A 24,545-nucleotide genomic window follows, 5' to 3' on the forward strand; every position below is an offset into this window, starting at 1 on the left:
GGGTCAACCCATCACACATGACCAGCAACAACAAGTAATAGCCTACCAAGTAACAACTCAGCTAAACAGGTGTAACGGCTAGTTCAGTCTAGCACACTCTGATCAAATCTGTTATTATCTCAAACCCATCAAGCCCCATGTTGGGCTCCAGAAAGGACTGTGGTGGCTTGACCCCGGCTGGCAGGTAAATCCCATTCAGTCACTTGCTCACTCCCCCCCCCCCCCCCCCCCCCCGCAGTAGAATGGGGGAGAGAATCAGAACGGCAAAAGTGAAAAAAAAAAACCCTCATGGGTTGAGATAAAGACAGTTTAATAAACAAAGGAAAGAGGAAGGAAAAAACCCACAAACCAAACAAGTGATACAAAGGCAATCACTCACCACCTCCCACAAGTAGACCGATGCCCAGCCAGTTCCTGAGCAATGGCTACCTACCCCAAAACATCCTTCCCTCCATTTTTATTCCTGAGCATGACATTATTTGGTATGGAATATCTCTTTGGTCAGGTCAGGTCAGCTGTCCCGGCTGTGTCCCTTCCCAACTTCTTGCAGCCTACCCCCTGTGGGGAGCAGAGTGAGAAACAGAGAAGGCCTTGATGCTGTACAAACACTGTTCAGCAATAGTGAAAACACTGGTGTGTTATTAACACTGTTTTAGTCACAAATCCAAAATACAGCACCATGTGGGTGGCTATGAGGAAAATTAACTCCATGCCAGCCAGACCCGCTACATGGCATTTGAGTTAAAAGTCAGTGGGTTTGAGTGTTTTTTTAATATAGGGAGAGTTATAGTTGCAATTTAGAAAGAATAAGATAACTTTTCAAAGGTCAGCAGTATTGTGTGCTTTTTGAAATTGAGTTTTAGGCCCTAATTTTACCAAAGCATGCATTCTTTGCTCACATATAAGCATTTGTAGCATATTAATTTCTTCACTTCTAGGTTCTTGCCCTCACTGAGGACACTGTGAATATAATTACTTTGTTATTTTAAATAAAAGAAGGTGGATGTCTTTTGTAAATATATGTTTTGCTAAAACATGGGAAGATGAGACTAGAGTTTTCTCAGAGATAAAAGGGATTTGAATAGAATCTTTTGAGAAAAAGCAAATGGTTATTTGTCTCATTTCTCAGCTTAATTGGGAGTGTCTTTAATTTTGTCTGTTATGCTCTTTCCTTTCAAAAAACAGCAGCTAACATATCCTTAGTTATTCAGTCTGTACTTTTCAAATGCAAGCATATTAATCAGTGAAAAAAACAATGTAATTTTTGGGCATTCTGTATTTCATTAAAGTTCGTTACTAAATAATAGAAAAGTATTTTGATTTGGGCTTTGGTTGACTACAGATCTTCATTTCTTGCCAGTTGGCAGGTTTGTCAATAAACTAAACCACGTGTGCCCAGTTTGAATGAATACATTGTTTAAAAGGGTGAATACGAAAGTCTGCTATGCAAATAGAAGTCCATACAGTCACTTCCCCATTATGAAGTAATGAAATATGGAATATCATTGATTCTGGAATCTAGTTGGACCTGCATAGTCAAGGTTGCATGTATTTCATGCTGGTTTTCATCTGGATTTAGAAATCAGATCATAGGATAATTCAGGTTGGAAGGGACTTCATGAAGTGTCTAGTCCTACCTTCTACTGAAAGCAAGGTCAGCTATGAAATCAGACCAGGTTGCTCAGGGCTTTATCCAGGATGGAGACTGCACAACCTCTCTGGGTAATCTGTTCCACTGGTGAAAATGCTTTTCCTCATATCCAGTCTGAACCTCTCTTCTTTCAAATTATGCCTGTTGTCTCTCATATTCCCAACATGTACCACTTCCTCATATGTATTGGAAAGCTACTATTAGGTGTCCCGAAGTCTTCTCTTCTCCAGGCTGAACAAGCTCAGTCCCCTCAGCCTCTCTTCACAGGGCATGTGCTCCAGCCCTGTGACCATCTTGGTGGCCCTCTGCTGAACTCTCCCCAGTTCATCAAAGTTTTTCTTTTTTGGGGGACCCAAATCTGGATACAGTATTGTAGATGTGGTCTAACAAGCCCTCAAGCATATCAACTTAAAATCCCCCCCCTCCAATTTGGTGTCATCTGCAAACATTATGAGCAAGCAGGCTGTCACTTCTTCCATATAATTTATAAAGATGCTAAATAGGACAGGTCCCAGGGTATACCCCCGTGGTACTACAGTCGTGACTGGTCTCCATGTAGAGTACGACCCATTAACAACTACTCTTTGTGCCAGATTATCCAGCCAGGTTTTTTTACACATCTGGTTGTCCACCCATCCAGACTATAATATTCTTCACTTCAGTGAAATTTACTTTGTAATAATGAATTTGATTGAAGATCAACTTTCATGTGGGGATATTCCTTTTTATAGTGGCATTTTATAAGTATTGGGGTGGAGGAAGAAAATGCCACCAGAGGAGTTGGTTTAAAATTTCAAGCATAAGTAAATAACCAGCTATTCCCATGGTTTATTTAATCAAGACCCTTCAAATTGTTGTATCTTTTCCCAACTGCCATTGCAGCGCATGGACATGGATCGTCGTAGGGAAGATGCCAGAAACCCCAAGCGCAAACCCCGCTTGATGGAAGAGGATGAATTGCCATCTTGGATTATTAAGGATGATGCTGAAGTTGAAAGGCTCACATGTGAGGAAGAGGAAGAGAAAATATTTGGAAGAGGGTCCCGTCAGCGCAGGGATGTGGACTATAGCGATGCTCTTACAGAGAAACAGTGGCTACGGGTACGCATTGCTTTTTTCTTTTTGACAGTTGTTATTTGCGGGGGGGGGGGGATGTTTTCACTGAAGAATACAAAGTTGCACAAGTGAAAATACCATGTAATATCTAAGGTCCATGTATTCTTATTATTCCGTTTTTACAACTGCTCATGAGATAACTTAGGTTTCAAGGTATGTTGCTGAAGCTTAACTCATTACTAGATGCAGAATCATGATTATAGTTGTTTTCTATTGCAACTATTCTGTGGCCATAGATATTGAAATATTTCACTTATGTTTTTTGACACACTAAGATTGTCATCATTAAGAGACTTTTCAGTTTAAAGTATGGGAAACCTATGATCATTGTGCATTACAGCTTTCTGTGCTGCAAGTGTATAAGAAAAAACCCAAACTGATCAATTTTAAAGGTTTGGAAACTTTCAAGCAAGTCTCTCTCTTAAGCTTTTTTATTTCCAAGTGCCTCTGTGTTTCTTGATCCCAGTGAGATCAAAAAACTCGATGGGGACCATGTTGCAGGATTTCCATGCCTGAAAGTAAAAAATCTAAACTTACTCTCACTGAATCTATGATTTTTTTGCCCTTAAGGATTTCTTGTCATTCCTCTGCTTAAAAAAAAGCAGATAATGAAAATGCTTAAAAATGCTTACAAAAAGCATTAGATAATGAACACTAATGTGTATGGCTTTTCAGAATGTTAATATCAGGGGTGGTAAAGAAATTAGGTTTGATCTATAGAAAGTCTTGTCAAAACCAGGAAATTTCATAATTTTTAACTAAATTATTATTTCTAAAGCATATTAGTAAGATTTTTCATGTACAGAACTAGTCTCTGTGATTTGATAGGTAGTATTCTACCATGGTAGAACAATCACATGCTTATGTGGTTGACACTAATACACAGTGCAGCTAGGACCATAAAAGCTAGGGAAAACCCCACCAAAATAAAGTGTATATCGGGTAGATCTGCTCAAGCTCATTTTAAACTAGTTAGCTTCAGTACTGAAATACTCTGGCTATGGCAAAAGCTCAGCTTGGACTTTCATACTTTACTTCTCAGGTTGGTTTTGTACTCAATGTTAAGCTGTTTTCTGTCAAAAAATAATAGCCCTTAAGAAGTCATCTTTCTACCTCAAGGCAAGATCAACTATTCCTATGTCATTTCTTATAGATGTTTGCCTAAAGGTCTCCACTGATGGAAAATTTAGAACTCCCTAAGGGAAGCTATTGCTGTGATTTAGTTTTCCCTAATACCTGAATTTACCTAATCTGAATTTCCTTGCTGGTTTTTAAGTGCATTACTTCTTGTTATGTTCACTGTGATCATGAAGAACAGGTTGTTCACTTCTTTTTTCCCCCCAACATCTTTTTATGTCTTAAAAGACTGTTATCATAACCCTGCTTAGTCTTTTTTTCTTTGTGTTAACAATCCCTGCTCATATGATCTTTTCCCATAGGCCCTGTTTTCTAGACCTCTGATCATTTTCATTCAACTTCCATAAACTGTCTCCAAGTGATTAACAACTTTAAGTTTTATTCAAAGCTAAACACCAATACTCCAGGTACGGCCTTGCCTGAATAAAAGGGAAGAGTTCTTTCACATAACTGCTAGGGTGTTTATACATCATGGTATAGTGTTTTTCTATTTTCTCAGCAGTACAGACACTGACTTGTGTTCAACTTATGATCCAGTATAAACCCTCAATCACTTTCTATGAAACTACTCCCTATCCAATTTTTCCATATTTTTTTTGTACAGTTGTGGTGTGTTGACCTTGGCTGCCTGCCAAATGCCCACCTAGCCACTCTCTCACTCCCCCTCCACAACAGGACAGGGGGAGAAAATAAGATAGAAAAGCTTGTGGGTCAAGATAAGGACAGGGAGATCACTTACCAATCAGCGTCACAGGCAAAACAGACTCAACATGGGGAAAATGAATTTAATTTATTGCCAATTAATAATAGAGTAGCATGGCAATAAACAAAGACAAAAGTAAAAACACCTTCCCCCCACCCTTCCCTTCTTCCCAGGCTCAACTTTAGTCCTTCATTACTGACTCTTCTATCTCCTCCCCCCACTCTGAGAAGCACAGAGGGATGGGGAATGGGGGTTGTGGTCAGTTCATAATGCTTTGTCTCTGCCACTCCTTCCTCCTCATGCTCTTCCCCTGCTCCAGTGCGGGGTCCCTCCCACGGGAGACAGTCCTTCATGAACTGCTTCAATGTGGGTCTCTCCCATGAGCTCCAGTCCTTCAGGAACAGACTGCTCCAGCATGGGTGCTATCCACAGGGCACAACTCCTGCCAGAAAACCTGCTCCTGCGTGGGACTATCTCCACAGGCTGCAGCTTCCTTCAGGGCATATCCATCTGCTGAGGCGTGGGCCCCTCCACAGGCTGTAGTGTGGATATCTGCTCTGATGTGGTCCTCTGTGGGCTGCAGGGGGACTGTCGCGGTAGAGACGGACACGACAAGTAATAGATCACACAAAATGGCTACTTTATTGTTCTAACACACCTTTTTATACCCTTCTTTAGAGTATGTGTTAGTATATGATTGGTTTGGTTAGTAACTAACAATTCATGATTGGTGAGTTCGTTAGGACGGTTCTTCTTATCACTATCTTGTTTTTGTACCGGTCTTCTCGGATCTTTCCAGACTCTTCAAGGATATACTACAAGCTGCTCGAGGTCGCGCTGTTCTCGAACTGTCAGGAATTCCGTAGATTCGTTACATTCCCCGACAGGGGACTACCTGCTTCACCATGGTCTTCACCACAGGCTTCAAGGGGATCTCTGCTCCAACACCTGGAGCACTTCCTCCCCATCATTCTCTGACCTTGGTGTCTGCAGGGTTGTTTCTCTCACATTTTTCTCACTTCTCTCTCTCACAGCTGCTGTGCAGCATATTTTACCCTTTTGTAAATATGTTATTAGAGAGGTGCCACCAGCGCTGCTGATTGGTTAAGCTTTGGCCAGCGGTGGATCCATCTTGGGGCTGGCTGGAACCAGCTCCATCCAACATGAGGGCAGCCACTGGTCTCTTCTCATAGCAGCCACCACTGCAGACCCCCCCTGCTACCAAAACTTTGCCATGTAATAAATAAAATAGTTGATTTTTCCTTGCCTAATAGAAATACTTTACATATATTCTTGTTGTAAATTATCCATGTTTTCTCCACTTGTTACACCAATTTATCAAAATCATTTTGAATTTTATTCTTGTTTTCAGGTATACTTGTGGTCCCTGTCAATTTGGTGTTCTTTGCAGATTTAATAGGCATACTTTTCATTCCATAATCCAGGTAATTAAAAAAAAAAGATATTGAATAGCACGGGACCCCTATTTCCACAGCCTTCCATTTTGACAGAACTACTCCGAGTTTTCAAAAGTGCTCTGAATAGAATTTTCTGGCTATTTGCTACACACCTGATAGCAATTTTATGTAGTCCATGTTTTCCTGGTTTGTTTGTGATAATGTTGTGTGAAACAATGTCAAAGGCCTTGCTAAAGTCAGGATTCAGTATGTACTGCTACTCCTTTTCAACATGGCTTGTTACCTTGTTGAAGAAAACTGCAAGTTCCTTCCTCTTCTGCTGTTAAACTGTGTACTGAAATTAGCTAGTTTAAAGCTAGATCAGATGTTTCCATACTACATAGCAGTCACTTCTAACTGTATTGCGTATTATATTTTCAATTGCATTTTCAGGTGGCAAGTCTGTATACTTCACAGTGTTACAGCAAATGCTGATGTAAGAGTTACTAATATTTTTGAATGCTTGTATTCTGAGGATTAGATTTATAGTGTAGTACTAGTCATGCAGCTTCACAGTAAAAGGTCCTATCCATTAGGTGGACAATGAAAATTTGAATGAAGTGAAACTTTCCTGAGTGTTTTCATGAGATTTATTTTGCGTGGAAAGTAAGGAGATCTGTTTTCTGCATTTTTACCCCTCACTTGTCTTTTCTTTGAACAATTTAAATTTTCCTGTTGTTTTTTTCTTTTTAAATGACATACCTCAGGGATCATAGAAAAAAAGATGATGATCATGTACAGCATTTTCAAGGGAATCTTTAAATGTGTAAAATTATCAGAGGGACTCAATAAGCAGCTTTACCCTGAGGTTTTGCCACTCCAACTTGCAATGTAACAATATCATACACGTATGGAAATTTTAAATCAAATAATTTTTTTTGTTAAAATAAACTACTTAAATGGCTAAGGCTTTTTAAAAAGTACCCACAAGATTTGATACATTTAAAATTAAGGATGGCACTTTATTTCATAGAAGTTTTCCCTTTACTACCCAACATGTTTTATTATGCCACTGTCCACTCTTAGAGCACTGTAGAAGAAACAGACCTGTTGGTCGCTAGCAGCAGGGGTATATCTCTAGGCTTTTTTTTTCTTTCTCCAGGTCCTGATACCTTTAAGCTATACTTACATGAGGCTTCTCAGAAGGAAACTTTAAGTTTCTGATGAACTTATTGGTTTGATAATATCATTATCCAACTCACAGCTGTCTCCTTAGCTGCATTTGTCTTTGAGAGATTCAGTTGAATTTTAATTTCTGAGGAGTTTTGCATGGGTCAGCAGCCAGAATTCTGACTGCAGATCAGCTACCTGCTCCTTCTGAGCTAGACCCTGGTGTTGTGCACCAGGTGGGGTGGGGTGGGGGGGCAGGAGGGCAAGGGCAGGAAGAGAGAGATGGCACAAGGTTCTTTCTGGATCTCAGTAAGAAAGGCCTGACAACAAATAGCATAATAAAATAGATGTTTTAATAATATAGAATAAAAAGAGGAATATAGATAGCAAGTAAATCTTACAACCCTTCAGGTGCTGGGAACCCTAATTTCATGCAGCATCAGATGGACCCCAGATAGATTTTCCCATGGCACGCTGTGCAGATCCCATATCCGTGAAGAAGTCCCTCCTCCCTCCTATACCATAGTGCCTTTTATCTTATGTAAAAAAAACCCCATACATCTTATCCTGACAGGTTTGAATGTTGTCTCTGTCATAACATCCACAGCACAGGCTAGCACAGGGCATGCCAGCAGATTCCTTTACAATGACTACTCATGCTAACCTATTGGCTTTTCAAGCCTTAAATACAAAACCCATGTCATGGTTTAAGCCCAGCCAGCAACTAGGCACAACGCAGCTGCTCACTCATTCCCGCCCCATCCCACTGGATGGGGGAGAAAATCGGGGAAAAAAGTAAAACTCCTGGGTTGAGATAAGAACGGTTTAATAAAACAGAAAAGAAGAAACTAATAATGATAATGCTAACACTAATGAAATGACAACAGTAGTAATAAAAGGATTGGAATGTACAAATGATGCGCAGTGCAATAGCTCACCACCCGCCGACCGACACCCAGCTAGTCCCCGAGCGGTGATTCCCTGCCCCCACTTCCCAGTTCCTATACTAAATGGGACATCACATGGTATGGAATACACCGTTGGCCACTTTGGGTCAGGTGCCCTGGCTGTATCCTGTGCCAAATTCTTGTGCCCTGGCTGGGCATGAGAAGCTGAAAAATCCTTGACTTTAGTCTAAACACTACTGAGCAACAACTGAAAACATCAGTGTTATCAACATTCTTCACATGCTGAACTCAAAACCTAGCACTGTACCAGCTACTAGGAAGACAGTTAACTCTATCCCAGCTGAAACCATGACAGTATCCACCCCTTATTCTATACCATTGACGTCATGCTCAGTTCCCATACCTTTAGTTACATCCTGATTAATCATCACCACCTTTCCATCCCTTTGAGACATATGAACAATGAGATATATATATATACACATATATATGTATATACACACACAGAGATATCATTCCTTTAGTTCATGACTTATGTTCATAAAACGTTTGTTGAGTTCATTTAGTTTCTGACTCTGGGCTCCATCTGTCATACCAGTCTGTCTGGGCAGGAGGGATGGTGCAAAGTCCTCAGAGCAGGATTGGGCTTCAGTGCGGTGTGATGAGCAGGTAACATTTGACGCAGCAGGAGGATGGTGTGCACCGTTGGATTGTTGCATGCTGGAGTCAGTTCTGGTTCCATCACTACTGCGCTTTGCTCAGTTTTATCACAGTTCTTTCTTGCTTGATCTAAGTGATTCTTACTATAGTACTATGGATATAGCATATATCAATTATAGTAATGATAACATACAGTAGCAGGGTTATATAGCAACTAATATAATACAGTTTAATTCTGGCAATTTTCACCTAAAATCAAATCCCCTGGAGGCACACATCGGACTTCTCCATCTTTTTGCATCACCCACCAAGTGCACCCAGGCCCTTGAGCAAAAGCAATCCCAGGAATGGGTTTACATTTGCCTGAGGCAGGAGTAACCCAGACTGTCTTCCCTAACATAGTTTTCATGTGCACTACAGGGATTTTATCCCCTTCTACAGTATGTAAAAGTTCTGATTGGGCAGGGCCACCTGAATTGGCAGATCCTCTGGTGTTGACTAACCAGGTGGCTTTTGCTAAATGTGTATCCCAATGTTTGAAGGTTCCACCCCTCATTGCTCTCAATGTAGTCTATAACAGTCCATTGTATCGCTCGATTTTCCCAGAGGCTGGTGCATGATAGGGGATATGATACACCCCCTCAATGCCGCGCTCTTTGGCCCAGGTGTCTATGAGGTTGTTGCGGAAATGAGTCCCGTTGTCTGACTCAATTCTTTCTGGGGTGCCATGTCGCCACAAGACCTGCTTCTCAAGGCCCAGGATAGTGTTCTGGGTGGTGGCATGGGGTACAGAATATGTTTCCAGCCATCCGGTGGTTGCTTCCACCATTGTCAGTACATAGCGCTTGCCTTGGCGAGTTTGTGGGAGTGTGATATAGTCAATCTGACAGGTTTCACCAAATTTATATTGCAGCCATCGCCCTCCATACCACAGGGGCTTTAACCGCTTGGCTTGCTTAATTGCAGCACATGTTTCACATTCATGGATGACCTGTGTGATAGTGTCCATGGTCAAGTCCACCCCTCAATCTCAAGCCCATCTATATGTTGCATCTCTTCCCTGATGGCCTGAGGTATCATGGGCCCACTGAGCCATAAATAGCTCACCCTTATGTTGCCAGTCCAGGTCCACCTGAGCCACTTCAATCTTGGCAGCCTGATCCACCTGTTGGTTGTTTTGATGTTCTTCAGTGCCCCAACCCTTGGGTACGTGAGAATATACACGATGTACTTTTACAATCAGATTCTCTAGCCAGGACGCAATATCTTGCCACAGTGCGGCAGCCCAGATGGGTTTACATCTGCGCTGCCAGTTGCTCTGCTTCCATTGCTGAAACCACCCCCACAGGGCATTAGCCACCTTCCATGAGTCAGTACAGAATTAGAGCACTGGCCACTTCTCTCTTTCAGCAGTATCTAATGCTATCTGGATGGCTTTTACCTCTGCAAACTGACTCGATTCACCTTCTCCTTCAGTCGTTTCTGCAACTTGTCGTGTAGGACTCCATACAGCAGCTTTCCAGCTCTGATGCTTTCCCACAATGCGACAGGACCCATCAGTGAACAGGGCATATTGCCTCTCATTTTCTGGCAGTTTATTATACAGCGGGGCCTCTTCAGCATGTGCCACCTCCTCCTCTGGCGACATTCCAAAATCTTTGCCATCTGGCCAGTCCGTGATCACTTCTAAAATTCCTGGGTGACTGGGGTTTCCTATGCGAGCCCATTGTGTGATTAGTGCGATCCACTTACTCCACGCGGCGTCAGTCGCGTGATGTGTAGAGGAGACCCTCCCTTTGAACATCCAGCCCAGCACTGGCAGTCGGGGTGCTAAGAAGAGCTGTGTTTCAGTACCAACCACTTCTGAGGCAGATCGAACTCCTTCATATGCTGCCAATATCTCTTTTTCAGTTGGAGTATAGCGATCCTCGGATCCTCGATATCCTCGAATCCAAAACCCCAGGGGTCGGCCTCGGATCTCCCCAGGTGCTTTCTGCCAGAGGGTCCAGGTAGGGCCATTCTCCCCTGCCACAGTGTAGAGCACATTTTTAACATCTTCTCCTGTCCAGACGGGCCCAAGGTCTACTGCATGAACAATCTCCCGTTTAATTTGTTCAAAGGCTTGTTGTTGTTTAAGGCCCCATTTAAAATCATTCTTCTTTCCGGTCACTTGATAGAGAGGGCTTACAATGGAACTGTAATTTGGAATATGCATTCTCCAAAACGCTACGACACCTAAGAAGGCCTGTGTGTCCTTTTTATTAGTTGGGGGAGACATAGCTGCTATTTTGTTAATCAGGTCCATTGGGATCTGACGACATCCATCTTGCCATTTTATTCCCAAAAATGGATCTCCTGTGCAGGTCCCTTGACCTTACTGTCTTTTATGGCAAACTGGCTTTCGGAAGGATTTGGATTATTTTCTTCCCTCTCTTCAAGACTTCTTCTGCTGTGTTGCCCCAGACGATGATGCCATCAACGTATTGCAGGTATTCCGGAGCTCCACCTTTTTCCAGTGCAGTCTGGATTAGTCCATGGCAAATGGTGGGGCTGTGTTTCCACCCCTGGGGCAATCGATTCCAAGTGTACTGGACACCCCTCCAAGTAAAGGCAAATTGTGGACGACACTCTGCTGCCAGAGGGATTGAGAAAAAAGCATTAGCAATTTCAATTGTGGCATACCACTTGGCTGCCTTTGACTCTAGCTCCTATTGAAGTTCTAGCATAGCTGGAATGGCAGCACTCAGCAGTGGCATAACTTCATTCAGGCCGTGATAGTCAACTGTTAGTCTCCATTCCCCATTAGTCTTCCGTACTGGCCATATGGGACTATTAAAGGGTGAGCGAGTTTTGCTGATCACTCCTTGGCTCTCCAGTTGGCGAATCAACTGGTGGATGGGAATCAGAGAGTCTCGGTTGGTGCGATATTGCCGCCAGTGCACCGTCGTGGTAGCAATTGGCACTTGTTGTTCTTCAACCTTCAGCAACCCCACAATTGAAGGGTCTTGAGAGAGACCAGGCAGGGTAGACAGATGTTCAGTGCCCTCCGTCTCCAAGGCAGCTATACCAAAATCCCATCGATACCCCTTTGGGTCCTTAAAATACTCCCTCCTGAGATAGTCTATGCCAAGGATACACGGAGCCTCTGGACCAGTCACAATGGGGTGTTTCTGCCATTCATTTCCAGTTAGGCTTACTTCAGCTTCCAATACAGTTAACTTTTGAGATCCCCCTGTCACACCAGAAATACAAATGGGTTCTGTCCCTTTATAACTTGATGGCATTAGAGTGCACTGTGCACCGGTTTCTACTAGAGCTTTATACTCCTGTGGGTCTGACGTGCCAGGCCATCGAATCCACACAGTCCAATAGACCCGGTTATCCCTTTCCTCCACCTGGCTGGAGGCAGGGCCCCTCTAATTCTGGTCAGAGTATTCAGTATTCACTTCTCGTAAAATTGGCTGAGAATTCCCTTCAAGAGGATCGGACATAAAATCAGCCCTTCCACTCCGTTTGGAAACTGGAGCGGCATTTTTCCTGGTAGAATCCCCTTTTGTGGTGGTTTTTCCTCGCAGCTCACGTACACATGCATTTAGGACCGAGGTAGGTTTTCCGTCCCATTTCCTCATGTCCTCTCCCTGATCACATAGGTAAAACCACAGGGCACCTCACGGTGTGTACCTTCTATATTCTATCTCTTGGGCAGAAGAACGCTCACTCCTAATAGCTGAGACATTGGTCCTTACAAGTGTGGAGTAGGACATATCCTCTGATTTGTTGGACATCCTGGGACAGCTTCTCCACAGCCGAAATGCATGCTTGTATGGAGGAGGAGAGATTTTCTTTGTATTGACGGAGTTGGCAAGCCACTTCCTCCACTGTTGGTGCCTCTTCATCCTTCCAAGACATTATTGCCAATGCGTTGGCATAGGACGATGGTGCGCTCCATACAAACTTTCGCCACATGGGTTGTGTGCATTCGACTTCATCTGGATCTCTGGGTAATTGTGGGTTGTCCGGGTCATGATGAATCGTCTCTAGCACAGCTAATTCCCTCAGATATTGGATACCTCTCTCCATGGTGGTCCACTTGCTTGATTGACCTATAACATCTTCCTTAAAGGGGTACCTTTCCTTCACACTTGACAGGAGTCGCCTCCAGAGGCTGATGGCTTGTGTCCCTCTTCCAATTGCCTTGTCAATGCCACCTTCCCTCACAAGAGTTCCCAGCTGCTTGGCTTCCCTACCTTCTAAGTCCAAGCTATTGGCCCCATTGTCCCAGCATCGGAGGAGCCAGGTGATAATGTGCTCACCTATACGGCGGCCAAAATCTTTTCGCATATCCTGCAGCTCACTCAAGGATAGGGACCAGGTTATTACCTCTGGGTCTGCCTCTTCCTCCTGTTCCCGTGATGGCCCTGGTTCACCTTCATCCTTCGCTAAGCAAACTGATTTTTTTGTATATTTCTTTTTCTGTACGGGGCAACTGATACTGGTGCAGGTTGGTCCGCTGGTTCAGTTGCAGTATCGCTCGCTGGGTTTTGGATAACCGCAGTGTCTGTCGCTGAGGTTTGGGTAGCAGCAGTGCTCATTGTCAGGGCTGGAGGGGCTGCAGTGCCTGTTGCTGAGGTTTAGGTAGCCCGAGTTCTCATCGCCGGGGCTGGGGGTGTCACGGTGCCTCTCGCCAAGGTCTGGGTGCCTGCAATGCTCCTTGCCGGGCCTGGAGGGGCTGCAGCACCCGTTGCCGAGGTTTGGGTGGCCGCGGTGCTCATTGTTTTGTTGTTAGGTCTAGAGACTTTCTCTTCCCCTTGACGGTACTGAGTGGTGTCAAACAGGGCTCGATAGGCATGGGCCAGGCCCCAGCACGTTGCAGTGATTTGTATCTCTCTGGAGCTGCCGGGGTGACAGCATACCTTTTCCAAATATTTTACTAGTTCTTCTGGATCCTGCACTTGTTCAGGGGTGAATTTCCAAAACATTGGAGGTGCCCACTTTTCTAGGTACCTGCCCATACTACCCCACACACCCTGCCACTCATAATTATCCAGCCTTGGGGCACATCTCTGGGTGATCTTCTTAAATAGCTGTTTAACCTTAAACGAGAGCTGAACCACATTCAGAAGTATGCTAATTCCTAGCAGTAGGGCTAGGACCGTCCTAGTCCCAACACCCCAGGAGTATTCAAATATTTCAAAATTCTCCAACACCATTGTAACTGGACTGAAGGAGAAAGGAGAGGGGAAGAAAAGTACCCCACCCATAGACTGGTTTTCCATGGAGGAAAGGTAAATGGTATAATTATTAATAGTTTCCCACAGGTGGCTCCCGCCGTATAAAGGTGACAATGCTAAGTGCAAATACCTGATTAATCCCACAGCTGATGACTTTATCATACCATAAACCAGTGTTATACCATATATCAAAGCGAAAACCTTAATCCACCTCCCACGGATAATAAGTAGTAGAAGAGGAACTACATACAGCAAGCAAGTTGATACATAACAGAGCTTTAAAAACCAGAGCAACAACTCTAAGAACACATAAATCAACATAATGAACGCTTGGAACAAATTTGTTTTAACAAGCTCTGGTCAGGTTTGTCGTTATCTCAACCCTTCGTGCCCCACGTTGGGCGCCAAAATGGACTGTCGTGGTTTAAGACCAGCCAGCAACTAAGCACCACACAGCCGCTCACTCACTCCCCCCCACCATCCAGTGGGATGGGGGAGAAAATCGGGAAAAAAAAAGTAGAACTCGGGGGTTGAGATAAGTACGGTTTAATAGAACAGAAAAGAAGAAACTAATAATGATAATGATAACACTATGTCGTGGTTTAACCCCAGCCAGCAACTAAGTACCACACAGCCGCTCACTCACTTCCCCCATCCAGTGGGATGGGGGAGGAAATCGGGGAAAAAAAGTAAAACTCCTGGGTTGAGATAAAAACGGTTTAATAGAACAGAAGAGAAGAAACTAATAATGATAATTATAACACTAATAATATGACAACAGTAGTAATAAAAGGATTGGAATGTACAAATGATGCGCAGGGCAATAGCTCACCACCTGCCGATCGACACCCCGCCAGTCCCCGAGTGGCGATTCTCTGCCCCCCCCCCCCCCCTTCCCAGTTCCTAAACTAGATGGGACGTCACATGGTATGGAATACACCATTGGCCAGTTTGGGTCAGGTGCCTTGGTTGTGTCCTGTGCCAACTTCTTGTGCCCTGGCTGGGCATGAGAAGCTGAAAAATCCTTGACTATAGTCTAAACAATACTGAGCAACAACTGAAAACATCAGTGTTATCAACATTCTTCACATGCTGAACTCAAAACCTAGCACTGTACCAGCTACTAGGAAGACAGTTAACTCTATCCCAGCTCTAACCCGGACACACTAATAAAATGACAACAGTAGTAATAAAAGGATTGGAATGTACAAATGATGTGCAGGGTAATTGCTCACCACCTGCCGACCGACACCCAGCTAGCACCCGAGCGGCGATTCCCTGCCCCCACTTCCCAGTTCCTAAACTAGGTGGGACGTCACATGGTATGGAATACACTGTTGGCCAGTTTGGGTCAGGTGCCCTGGTTGTGTCCTGTGCCAACTTCTTGTGCCCTCGCTGGGCATGAGAAGCTGAAAAAATCCTTGACTTTAGTCTAAACAATACTGAGCACCAACTGAATACATCAGTGTTATCAACATTCTTTGCATACTGAACTCAAAACCTAGCACTGTACCAGCTACTAGGAAGACAGTTAACTCTATCCCAGCTGAAACCAGGACAACCGAATAGAGCAGACATGGCCTGCTCAAGATCACTAACTCCTCAAATACAATGTCTTCCACAAGGCTCCCAATATACCTGGCCATAACACAGATACTTCAATGCTGAATAGTCCAGTAAGGGTCTTATAGGCTTAATTCCTTCTTGTTGCCTCTGAAGGTGAAAAAAACACCAAGGAAACAAAGCCATCTAATTCCAGATTTCCTTTCCTGGAGTTCTGGCTGCTGGGTAGTACTTGGTGCCTATGCTCACGTTCAGAAGCATATGCATCATTGCGGATCCCCAAAGAAAAAAAAGACCTCAAGGCATTTGTGCATGTGCATATACAGACAAAAATATGTAATCTTTCTCCTTATCAGAAGAACTGAGTTCTGAGTGTGGAAGCAGTGGAACAAAAATAAAAATTATTATTAGAGCCAAGGGGATGAACTTATGCAATATGTAGTGAAACTACTTTGGAGGCCTGCAGCTGCCCTAGGCAAACTGTAATTGAATATCATTCTTCAGACTCCCTGGGAAGTTATAACAGAAGAACAGGCTTTGATCACTAGCTGACGCTGCAGGGTGCTGTGCCCTAACTATTGGTATGGCAACTGCATTTTCTATAAACAGTGAAGTAGGAGCCTGCCTTCTGATCCTAGAAAGCATTTAAATTGTGGAATTATTGTATCCTCTGGTATATTTCTCCCACAACAGTGCTCCTCACAGGGCAGCAAAATGATAGATCAGCAATTATATTATTTCTTAAAAGGCCATGAGTGTTCTGTTAAGGACTCCATTGTTTAGGGTTTTTCAAGAATATATGGATTTGTTTGCAGTAGTCACAAATTAGTGTATCTGAGCTGCTGCTCAGCAGCTAAATTGACCAGGATTGCTGTTAGATGTGTTCCATGATATCTGAGATACTTATCCTGACCTGATCTTGATTCTAATAGTCTTGACTTAGGCAGAGGCATCAAGACAGCTCTTACCTGGCTAAGCTAGTTCTGATGCTCTTTAACTCATCCTCCAAACCCTTACTGTGAAGTTGACACAGTTGAAATGTTTTGCATCTGGATTCAGTTTCTCATTCAACATAGTTGCTTGCTTGGTGACATGAACAAAGTTCTGTTCTGTAGATGTGCAGATTTAATTCAAAATAGATTTGCATGGTGTCAAGTGGAACAAGTCTGAAACCTGAGATGAGCAGTCAGATTTATATCACGGGCATTCAAAACCAAACTATTGCATACTACTTGCTTTTGCTGATTTAAAAAATTCAAGTGAAATTAAGGCATTAAGTCCATATTTATTTTTCTTATTTAAATTAGAAGAAAGCCAATATTGACATACATATGTACAAAGTATGTGATAGATATTTTTAACATCCTCATGACTATTTTGAATTCCAAGTGTTGGAATATAAAAAAGTATTGGAATATAATAGTGTTGGAATATAATAAAATATTTTTAATTCCAAGTGTTGGAATATAATAGTGTTGGAAAATATCATGACATAAAAATTATTTCTTTTTTTTCTTGCTTTATGTATACTGGCAAAAGTGAATATGTTGTATAGTAAAACTTGGTTTTCAATCTTTCCTTGATCTCCTCAAAATCTTTCCTAGGAAAATGTTAGGAATGTTTTAACCTATTTTCTTATAAGTTGGAATATAAAATCGAAAAGTTACATGTTCTCTTTTATCAACTGTTAAAAGGCAACTCTGGCATCAAACACTGTAGTAAAGTTGAGCTAGCTTGTTATTACAACCTGACATAAATTACCAGAGGCTTTTTTTTAGGGCTTGTGTATTGTAAAGGAGCTTTGCCTTTATATATATCTCTCTTTTATAATCAATGCTAAGCATATATATTTAAGATGCCATTTTGTAGCTAGTGAACATGAACTCAGTTTGATCTTCAGGTGATTGTAATTAGATACTACAGTAGCTCTATAGGATTATCTGTCTTATATTCAATATTAGTTTCAGTTTAGCCTTTCATCTAGTGAACCTTATATTTATTTAATCCTAACAAAGATTTGTATCTAATCCTAATGGACATTTTTTAACAGGCTTTGTTGAAGGTTGGGATTTTGTGAAAGGAGAAAACAAGTATTTGTGAAATTGAGAAAAAGTTGTTGTCTGCATAGTCCATGCACATATTGTCCATGGCTTTATTTATTTATTTTCCTTTCTTTTATTCTTTTATTTGAAGAAAATTGCATTCTGATATAAATTATGTGTTTTTTAGTATTTAATTGCAGATTCTATTGAACTTATTAAGTTTTGGGGGGCAGTGGGGTAAAAAAAAAATTTTTAATTGTCACTGTGGACCCAGAAAGTCCTTCATTGCTGGGTATGAGCTATTCTATGACCAGCAACTATCAGTGCATCTCAAGCACTAAAACTACTTTGATTGGCTTGACTGCACATTACAATTTTATGCATGTGTAAGCTGCTTTCTCAGAGTAGTAGGAAGTTAGGCAGTATGTTGCTTCCTACTACCAGGAAATTCTGAAGCAGAAAACATTGTGAGTTTTCTCCCACTGTGGCTCTGTTGATATGAGGTTGAGGAAGGAAGTGCCACTGACCTGTGGCTTTTAAGTCTTCATGGAGTGAAGGAGTGTTTATCTTCCATGTACATATAGGTGACTGTAACTGAAAGAAATTCAGTTCAGAGGCTATTCTAGAAAAGAGAAGGGAATGAGGCCTTTAAGACTGATAAGACAGTTAAGATGAAATGGGCTTTTCTTGGCTTTTTGATGTATGACTGGGAATTAAAGCGCATATACCCAATACTTAATACTGTTCTGTTTTCTGTGAGGAAGGGGTTAGTTTTAAAGTGAAGAAAAACCCAAAACTGTTCCGTACTGTGGGTACCTTTCTCATTGAAAATGTAGAGGCAGGACTGAGAGTATGATTATTGGGGCCTAACAAAATACTTCTGAAATGTTTCTTTTATATTTGAAAAATGTTCTCAGTAGAATGATTTTAAATGTCTCAGAAACTGGTTTTGTATAGTGAAAACCTGAAGTCAGGAAATCTGAACAGCTATTTCAGAGAAATATCTATCAGCAAAACATCTTGATATATTTTCATAAGATTCTTTTATCTTTCACTTTGCCCTAAGGGTTTTACTTGTAAAATACCATAAGAAGTGTTAACATGTTTTCTATTGGAACTGTAAGTATATTCTCCTCTAGGAAACATTAGAATAAATGTTTGACATAAAAATCCTTTTCTATTTTGGACAACTATGAGTAGCCTTGTTGAGAGCATTAGACTAAAATAAATTGTATTTTGTTTGAAATAGCTATATTTATCACACATATTGACTTGCTATATCCCAGCAATCATGAACTAAAAGTGACTTTCATACTTGAATTGTAATATTTTTACTCTTTTGAGGTGCCAAATTTTGCATGAAAATTAAAGACCTTGCAAATAAGATTTCTGAGATATCTCATGATAAAAGTCAAAATTCAAATGAAGTGAAGCCTAAATAATTATTAAAAATTTCACAGAAATACAGAAAAAAAGAAAGTCTGCATTAAATGTTTTAGATTCAGGTTCCTAGGAGCAGTTTGGGATCTGAAGGAGAAGAAACAATCATTTAAATATTGGGTGCCTGCTGGATCCTTCCTTTCGCTGAGGTTGATAAGAGACTTGACAGTTAAAATGATGGAGCTTATGATACAGTAGGCCATGACATTTTGTCACATATCAGACTTTTGAATAGTGATTAGTCATTAATAAGCTTCCTCTGTTGGATTTGCATTTGCAACATGGATGAAAAGTTACCTATATTTTTCCAAGCAACTTGTTATATATTTTGGCCAAAGTACTTATTCCCTCTGCAAATAGAGAAGAATTTAATATTTTGCTTTGTCTAGAGGAGCAATTTCTGGGACTGTTAGTGTCCTAATATACAAGAAAAGAAATATTAACCTAGCAAACATGGAAAACCAGTTAAGTTTAAAACTGGCCTTCTCAAAAATTATTAAACCCATCCATAGGCATAACTAGAAGGCCTTTGGATTCTTGACCTTTTAGGTAATCAGATTCTTGAGTCATCTTGAAGTAATCTGCTCAGTGAATTGAATACTCTGTTTTCTGTACCCTAGGAGTGGGATTTTATTTTTAAAAGAAGAAAAAAAAAAATCTTTCCAATAACATAGAAGATCTGTCCAAGTGTAGAGTCTAAACTTGATAATTTTGGATTAAAATATTTCAGAGAAATTAAGGATTAGTGTACTGGACATCTGTTTCAGTTATCTCTGAGTACATATAATGAGACATTATCAGATGGATCTCAAAGACTCGGAATCTTAGGACTTCATTGCTGCTTGAGGCCCTGCTTGAATTTAATTAATTTCATATATGAACTTATACTGCATTCTCTGTTCTTTTTTGGAGGAACTTCACTTCCTCCTAGACCATTCTTAAAAGCCTGTGCCTTTCTTAGAAATTTCTTTGTATTCTTCAGTAAGCTCCTGCATAATAGCTTTTACTCATCAGTCTGTAATTTGTCCCAGAAGACCAAAAAGTCCTTCTAGAGACATGTATGTTAAAGAACCAAGTTCCACTGTAAATCCTGCAGTATTCTAATGAATGTAGCCAACTCTGTAACTAGAAATGTCCTGAAAACTCTGGACTCATTGCTAGAAGGTAGCTTTGCAAAATGTTGTGCACAGATAGTATGAATATATCTTCTTGTATTACTGTTTCATCTTCTACTTTTATTTAATTTACTGAAAAAGTGTGACTTGGTTTATGTTATCTTTCTCTAAATTATATAAATCGGGAATCTAACAAGGGTACTTCCTGCTGATAGCACTTCTTGTTTGAACAGTCCTCCTTTGTGTTACAATTTTTCTTCTGCCTGCTCTAGTAGTGAGTTGGTTAAGAGCGGTAATATAACAGAGTAAGAAATGAGGAAATGTAAGGTGAGATGAGATAAGATTACTCACTACTAAGTAGAAAGAAGTTTCAGACTTACCTGCATTAATAGCAATAGATTTCTACAACCAATTTCCCATGCTACTGGAAAATTCTCTAAAGCCACTTTCTCTAAGTAAATGGATGTAAGACGTCACTATAAATGAAAAAAAAAATAAAAACAGAAAAGGTTTTTGAAAGTTTTTTCAATCAGTTTTGTTTTTATTTAGACTATTTTGTCTCTTCTTTTTTTCCTTACTTATTTTCTTCATTTTGTTCCTGTTTGCTTATCTTCTACATCTTAAACTTGAAATAAAGTCTGCTTATTTCAAAATGAGAAGTGTTACTCCACCCAAATACAAGGAAAAAAAAGAAAACATAATGTCATGGCTTAATATCAGCCAGCAACTAAACACCACACAGCCACTCACTCACTCCACCCCCAGTGGGATGAGGAAGAGAATCAGGATAAAAGTGAGAAAACTCATGGGTTGAGATAAAGACAGTTTAATAGGTAAAGCAAAAGCAGTGCATGCAAGCAAAGCAAAACAAGGAATTCATTCATTACTTCCCATCAGCAGGCAGGCGTTCAGCCATCTCCAGGAAAGCAGGGCTCCATCATGCATAATGGTTACTTGGGAAGACAAAATGCCATAACTCTGAATGTCCCCCCTTCCTTCTTCTTCCCCCAGCTTCTTATTGCTGAGCATGACGCCATGTGGTCTGGAATATCCCTTTGGTCAGTTGGGGTCAGCTGTCCCAGCTGTGTCCCCTCCCAGCTTCTTGTGCACCCCCAGTCTACTAGGTGGTGGGACGGTATGAGAAGCAGAAAAGGCCTTGACTCTGTGTAAGCACTGCTCAGCAATAACGAAAACATCCCTGTGTTATCAACACTGTTTTCATCACAAATCCAAAACACAGTCCCATACAAGCTACTATGGAGAAAATTAACTCTATCCCAATCAAAACCAGCACACATAAGAAAGAACATAAGAGAATTTAAGAAAGAACATGATGTGACATATGATGACTTTATTGCAATGAATTGAGATTACTTTGCCAGAAAGACAAATTCCAGTTAACTCTTTATACCACTGTCCTATATTGGTATCTCATAATGTACAGAAAAAATTGGTGTTTTCATGTTTCAAAAATTTTATTCAGCTGTAAAATAAGATAAATTTTTTGCTACTCTGTTTATAGCTCAAAAGTAGACAAATTATTTTAATATCATTTCAAGACAACTGGCTGTCATCACTAGATGATCACTTCCTTCTCCCTAATGGTCTTCCTTTCCTTGTGAAGTCTGTGAGTCCCAACATCATTTCTAGTGATTGTGCCCTTCTGTCTTTTTGTCCCCATAAGTTTATGAAAAGTTCACAGTTGCAAAATCAGGTTTGATTGATTAAATTTTAAAACTTTGCTTACATTGTTGGATATTTCAATTATTTATTTTTAATCAGGTTGCTCTGAAAAAACCCAACCCAAAACCAGAAAATGCGTTACCACTGTAATTCATTATAACTGAGGTGAAATTTTCTGGTGCTGGCTGTGTGTGATGCTTTACATTAACAATGTATTTTATTTGAAACATTTTTGGACAAGAAATAAAATATTGAAAATTAAAACCTTGATCCCATAAGAATTTTAAATAGATACATAATTTTATTTTTTATTACATGCTTTTGCTTCAAAGGAAAATATGTAAATATATAATTACACTGTAATAAAAGTTTATTAGAATAAATCTTCAAATCAAAATGCTTGTGTTTTTGTTTAATCCCAGCAAAATCAGTCTTGCTTATCTGTTGTGTGATGCTATCCAAGAGTGGAAAAAAAAATAATCAGTTAAAATAACCCTAACAATCCTTGTATTATCCTCAGATGTTCAGTATCTGAATTATCTGACTGATTTTATTCAGTTGTATTATCAATAGAATATCTTTGTGTCATCTGATTAGCCATGCCTGCAATATTGTGTCATTATTCTCTTCATAGTCTTTATTAATAATATATTCTTCTGTATGCTGTAGCATAGCAAGAACTATTCAGTTATTGCATATCTAGGGAGATAAAAAATAAATAAATCAGATACATGGAAGCTGTAAACAGCCACAGACATCAGGAAGACCAGTGTTGAGAAACTAAACCAGATAACTGGATTTTAAAGAGGGTTCTTCTGAGGACTTAAAAAGTTAAATTACATGTTAGAGACAGTGTGAACAAAAATGTAAAGCAAAGAGGGATGGGATTTCAGATAGGGCATAGAAGGAAGAAAAGTGGAATTGGTATTAGGACATCTCTGCAAGACCTAAAGGATAAAGCTGGGGAGATAAATTGGAGGGGGCAGGTTGAGAAAGCAAACTTTAATATAGGAGTAATTTTACCACCCTGATCTCCTAGTAGTTTATACATATCACGATCTGTATTATATCATCATAGTATTACTGTGTATTTTGAGCATCTAATTTGAGTATACTCCATGAAATTGTGTTCTGACTATTATCACATTTATTTTCTAAATATACTAGAATGTATAATCCTTAAATGCCTGACTTTTCTGCTTGTGCACTCTGTTTTGATTGTGCATAAAATAAAATTAAAATAGAAACTAGGATGATCTGGGAGTTTCAATGTAGAATGCTCTGTTAGAATCCCATGCTTGACAATAATTTATCAGCAATGCTGGCTAACTGAGGAGGTCCCAGTTGACTGGAGGTTAGCAAATGTGACGCCCATCTACAAGAAGGGCTGGAAGGAGGATCCAGTAAACTACAGGCCTGTCAGTCTGACCTCAGTGCCAGGAAAGGTTATGGAGCAGATCATCTTGAGTGCCGTCACATTGTACATACAGGACAGCCAGGTGATCAGGCCCAGTCAGCATGGGTTTTTGAAAGGGAGGTCCTGCTTGACTAACCTGATCTCCTTCTATGACAAGGTGACCAGCTTAGTGGATGAGGGAAAGGCTGTGGATGTTGTCTACCTCGACTTCAGCAAGGGCTTTGACACCATTTCCCACAGCATTCTCCTGGAGAAACTGGCTGCTCATGGCTTGGACGGGTATACTGTTCACTGGGTAAAAAACTGGCTGGATGTCTGGGCCCAAAGAGTTGTGGTGAATGGAGTTAAATCCAGTTGGCGGCTGGTCACAAGTGGTGTTCCCCAGGGTTCAGTACTGGGGCCAGTTCTGTTTAATATCTTTATCAGTGATCTGGATGTGGGGATCCAGTGCACCCTCAGTAAGTTTGGAGACCATACCAAGTTGGGTGGGAGGGTTGATCTGCTTGAGGGTAGGAAGGCTCTACAGAGGGATCTGGACAGGCTGGATCAATGGGCCGAGGCCAATTGTATGAGGTTCAACAAGGCCAAGTGCCAGTACCTGCACTTCAGTCACAACAACCCCATGCAGCACTACAGGCTTAGGGAAGAGTGGCTGGAAAGCTGCCTGGTGGAAAAGGACCTGGGGGTGCTGGTTGACAGCCGGCTGAATATGAGCCAGCAGTGTGCCCAGGTGGCCAAAAAGGCCAACAGCATCCTGGCCTGTATCAGAAATAGTGTGGCCAGCAGGAGCAGGGAAGTGATTGTTCCCCTGTACTCAGCACTGGTGAGGCCGCACCTTGAATACTGTGTTCAGTTTTGGCCCTCTCACTACAAGGAAGACATTCAGGTGCTGGAGCACATCCAAAGAAGAGCAACAAAGCTGGTGAAGGGTCTAGAGAACAAATTTTATGAGGAGTGACTGGGGTTGTTCAGCCTGGAGAAAAGAAGGCTGAGGGGAGACCTTATTGCTCTCTACAACTACCTGAAAGGAGGTTGTAGCGAGGTGGGTGTCGGTCTCTCCCCAAGTAACAAGCAATAGGAAACAGCCTCAAGTTACACTAGGGGAGGTTTAGATTGGATGTTAGGAAAAATTTCTTCACTGAAAAGGTTATCAAGCATTGGAACAGGCTGCCCAGAGAAGTGGTTGAGTCACCATCCCTGGAGGTATTTATAAGATGTGTAGATGTGGTGCTTAAGGGACATGGTTTAGTGGTGGACTTGGTAGTGTTAGGTTAACAGTTGGACTTGATGACCTTAAGTGTCTTTTCCAACC

General features: G+C 41.2%; 2 protein-coding genes across 7 annotated transcripts in view; one reads left to right on the forward strand and one right to left on the reverse strand.

The window, feature by feature from the left end:
- LOC126035439 (probable global transcription activator SNF2L2) overlaps positions 1 to 24,545 on the forward strand; it is a 247,371-nt gene that overhangs the window by 174,373 nt on the left and 48,453 nt on the right. For all 5 annotated transcript variants that reach the window (XM_049793996.1, XM_049793992.1, XM_049793993.1 and 2 more), the window contains one exon: positions 2,534 to 2,752. In XM_049793996.1, coding sequence (XP_049649953.1) covers positions 2,534 to 2,752 — 219 coding nt within the window. The remainder of the gene's footprint in view (positions 1 to 2,533; positions 2,753 to 24,545) is intronic.
- Positions 1 to 24,545, reverse strand: part of LOC126035461 (uncharacterized) — a 280,978-nt gene that overhangs the window by 42,833 nt on the left and 213,600 nt on the right. The gene's annotated exons all lie outside the window — the stretch shown is intronic.

This window comes from Accipiter gentilis, chromosome W, assembly GCF_929443795.1.
Source record: "Accipiter gentilis chromosome W, bAccGen1.1, whole genome shotgun sequence".
In the NCBI taxonomy this organism is placed as follows: domain Eukaryota; kingdom Metazoa; phylum Chordata; class Aves; order Accipitriformes; family Accipitridae; genus Astur; species Astur gentilis.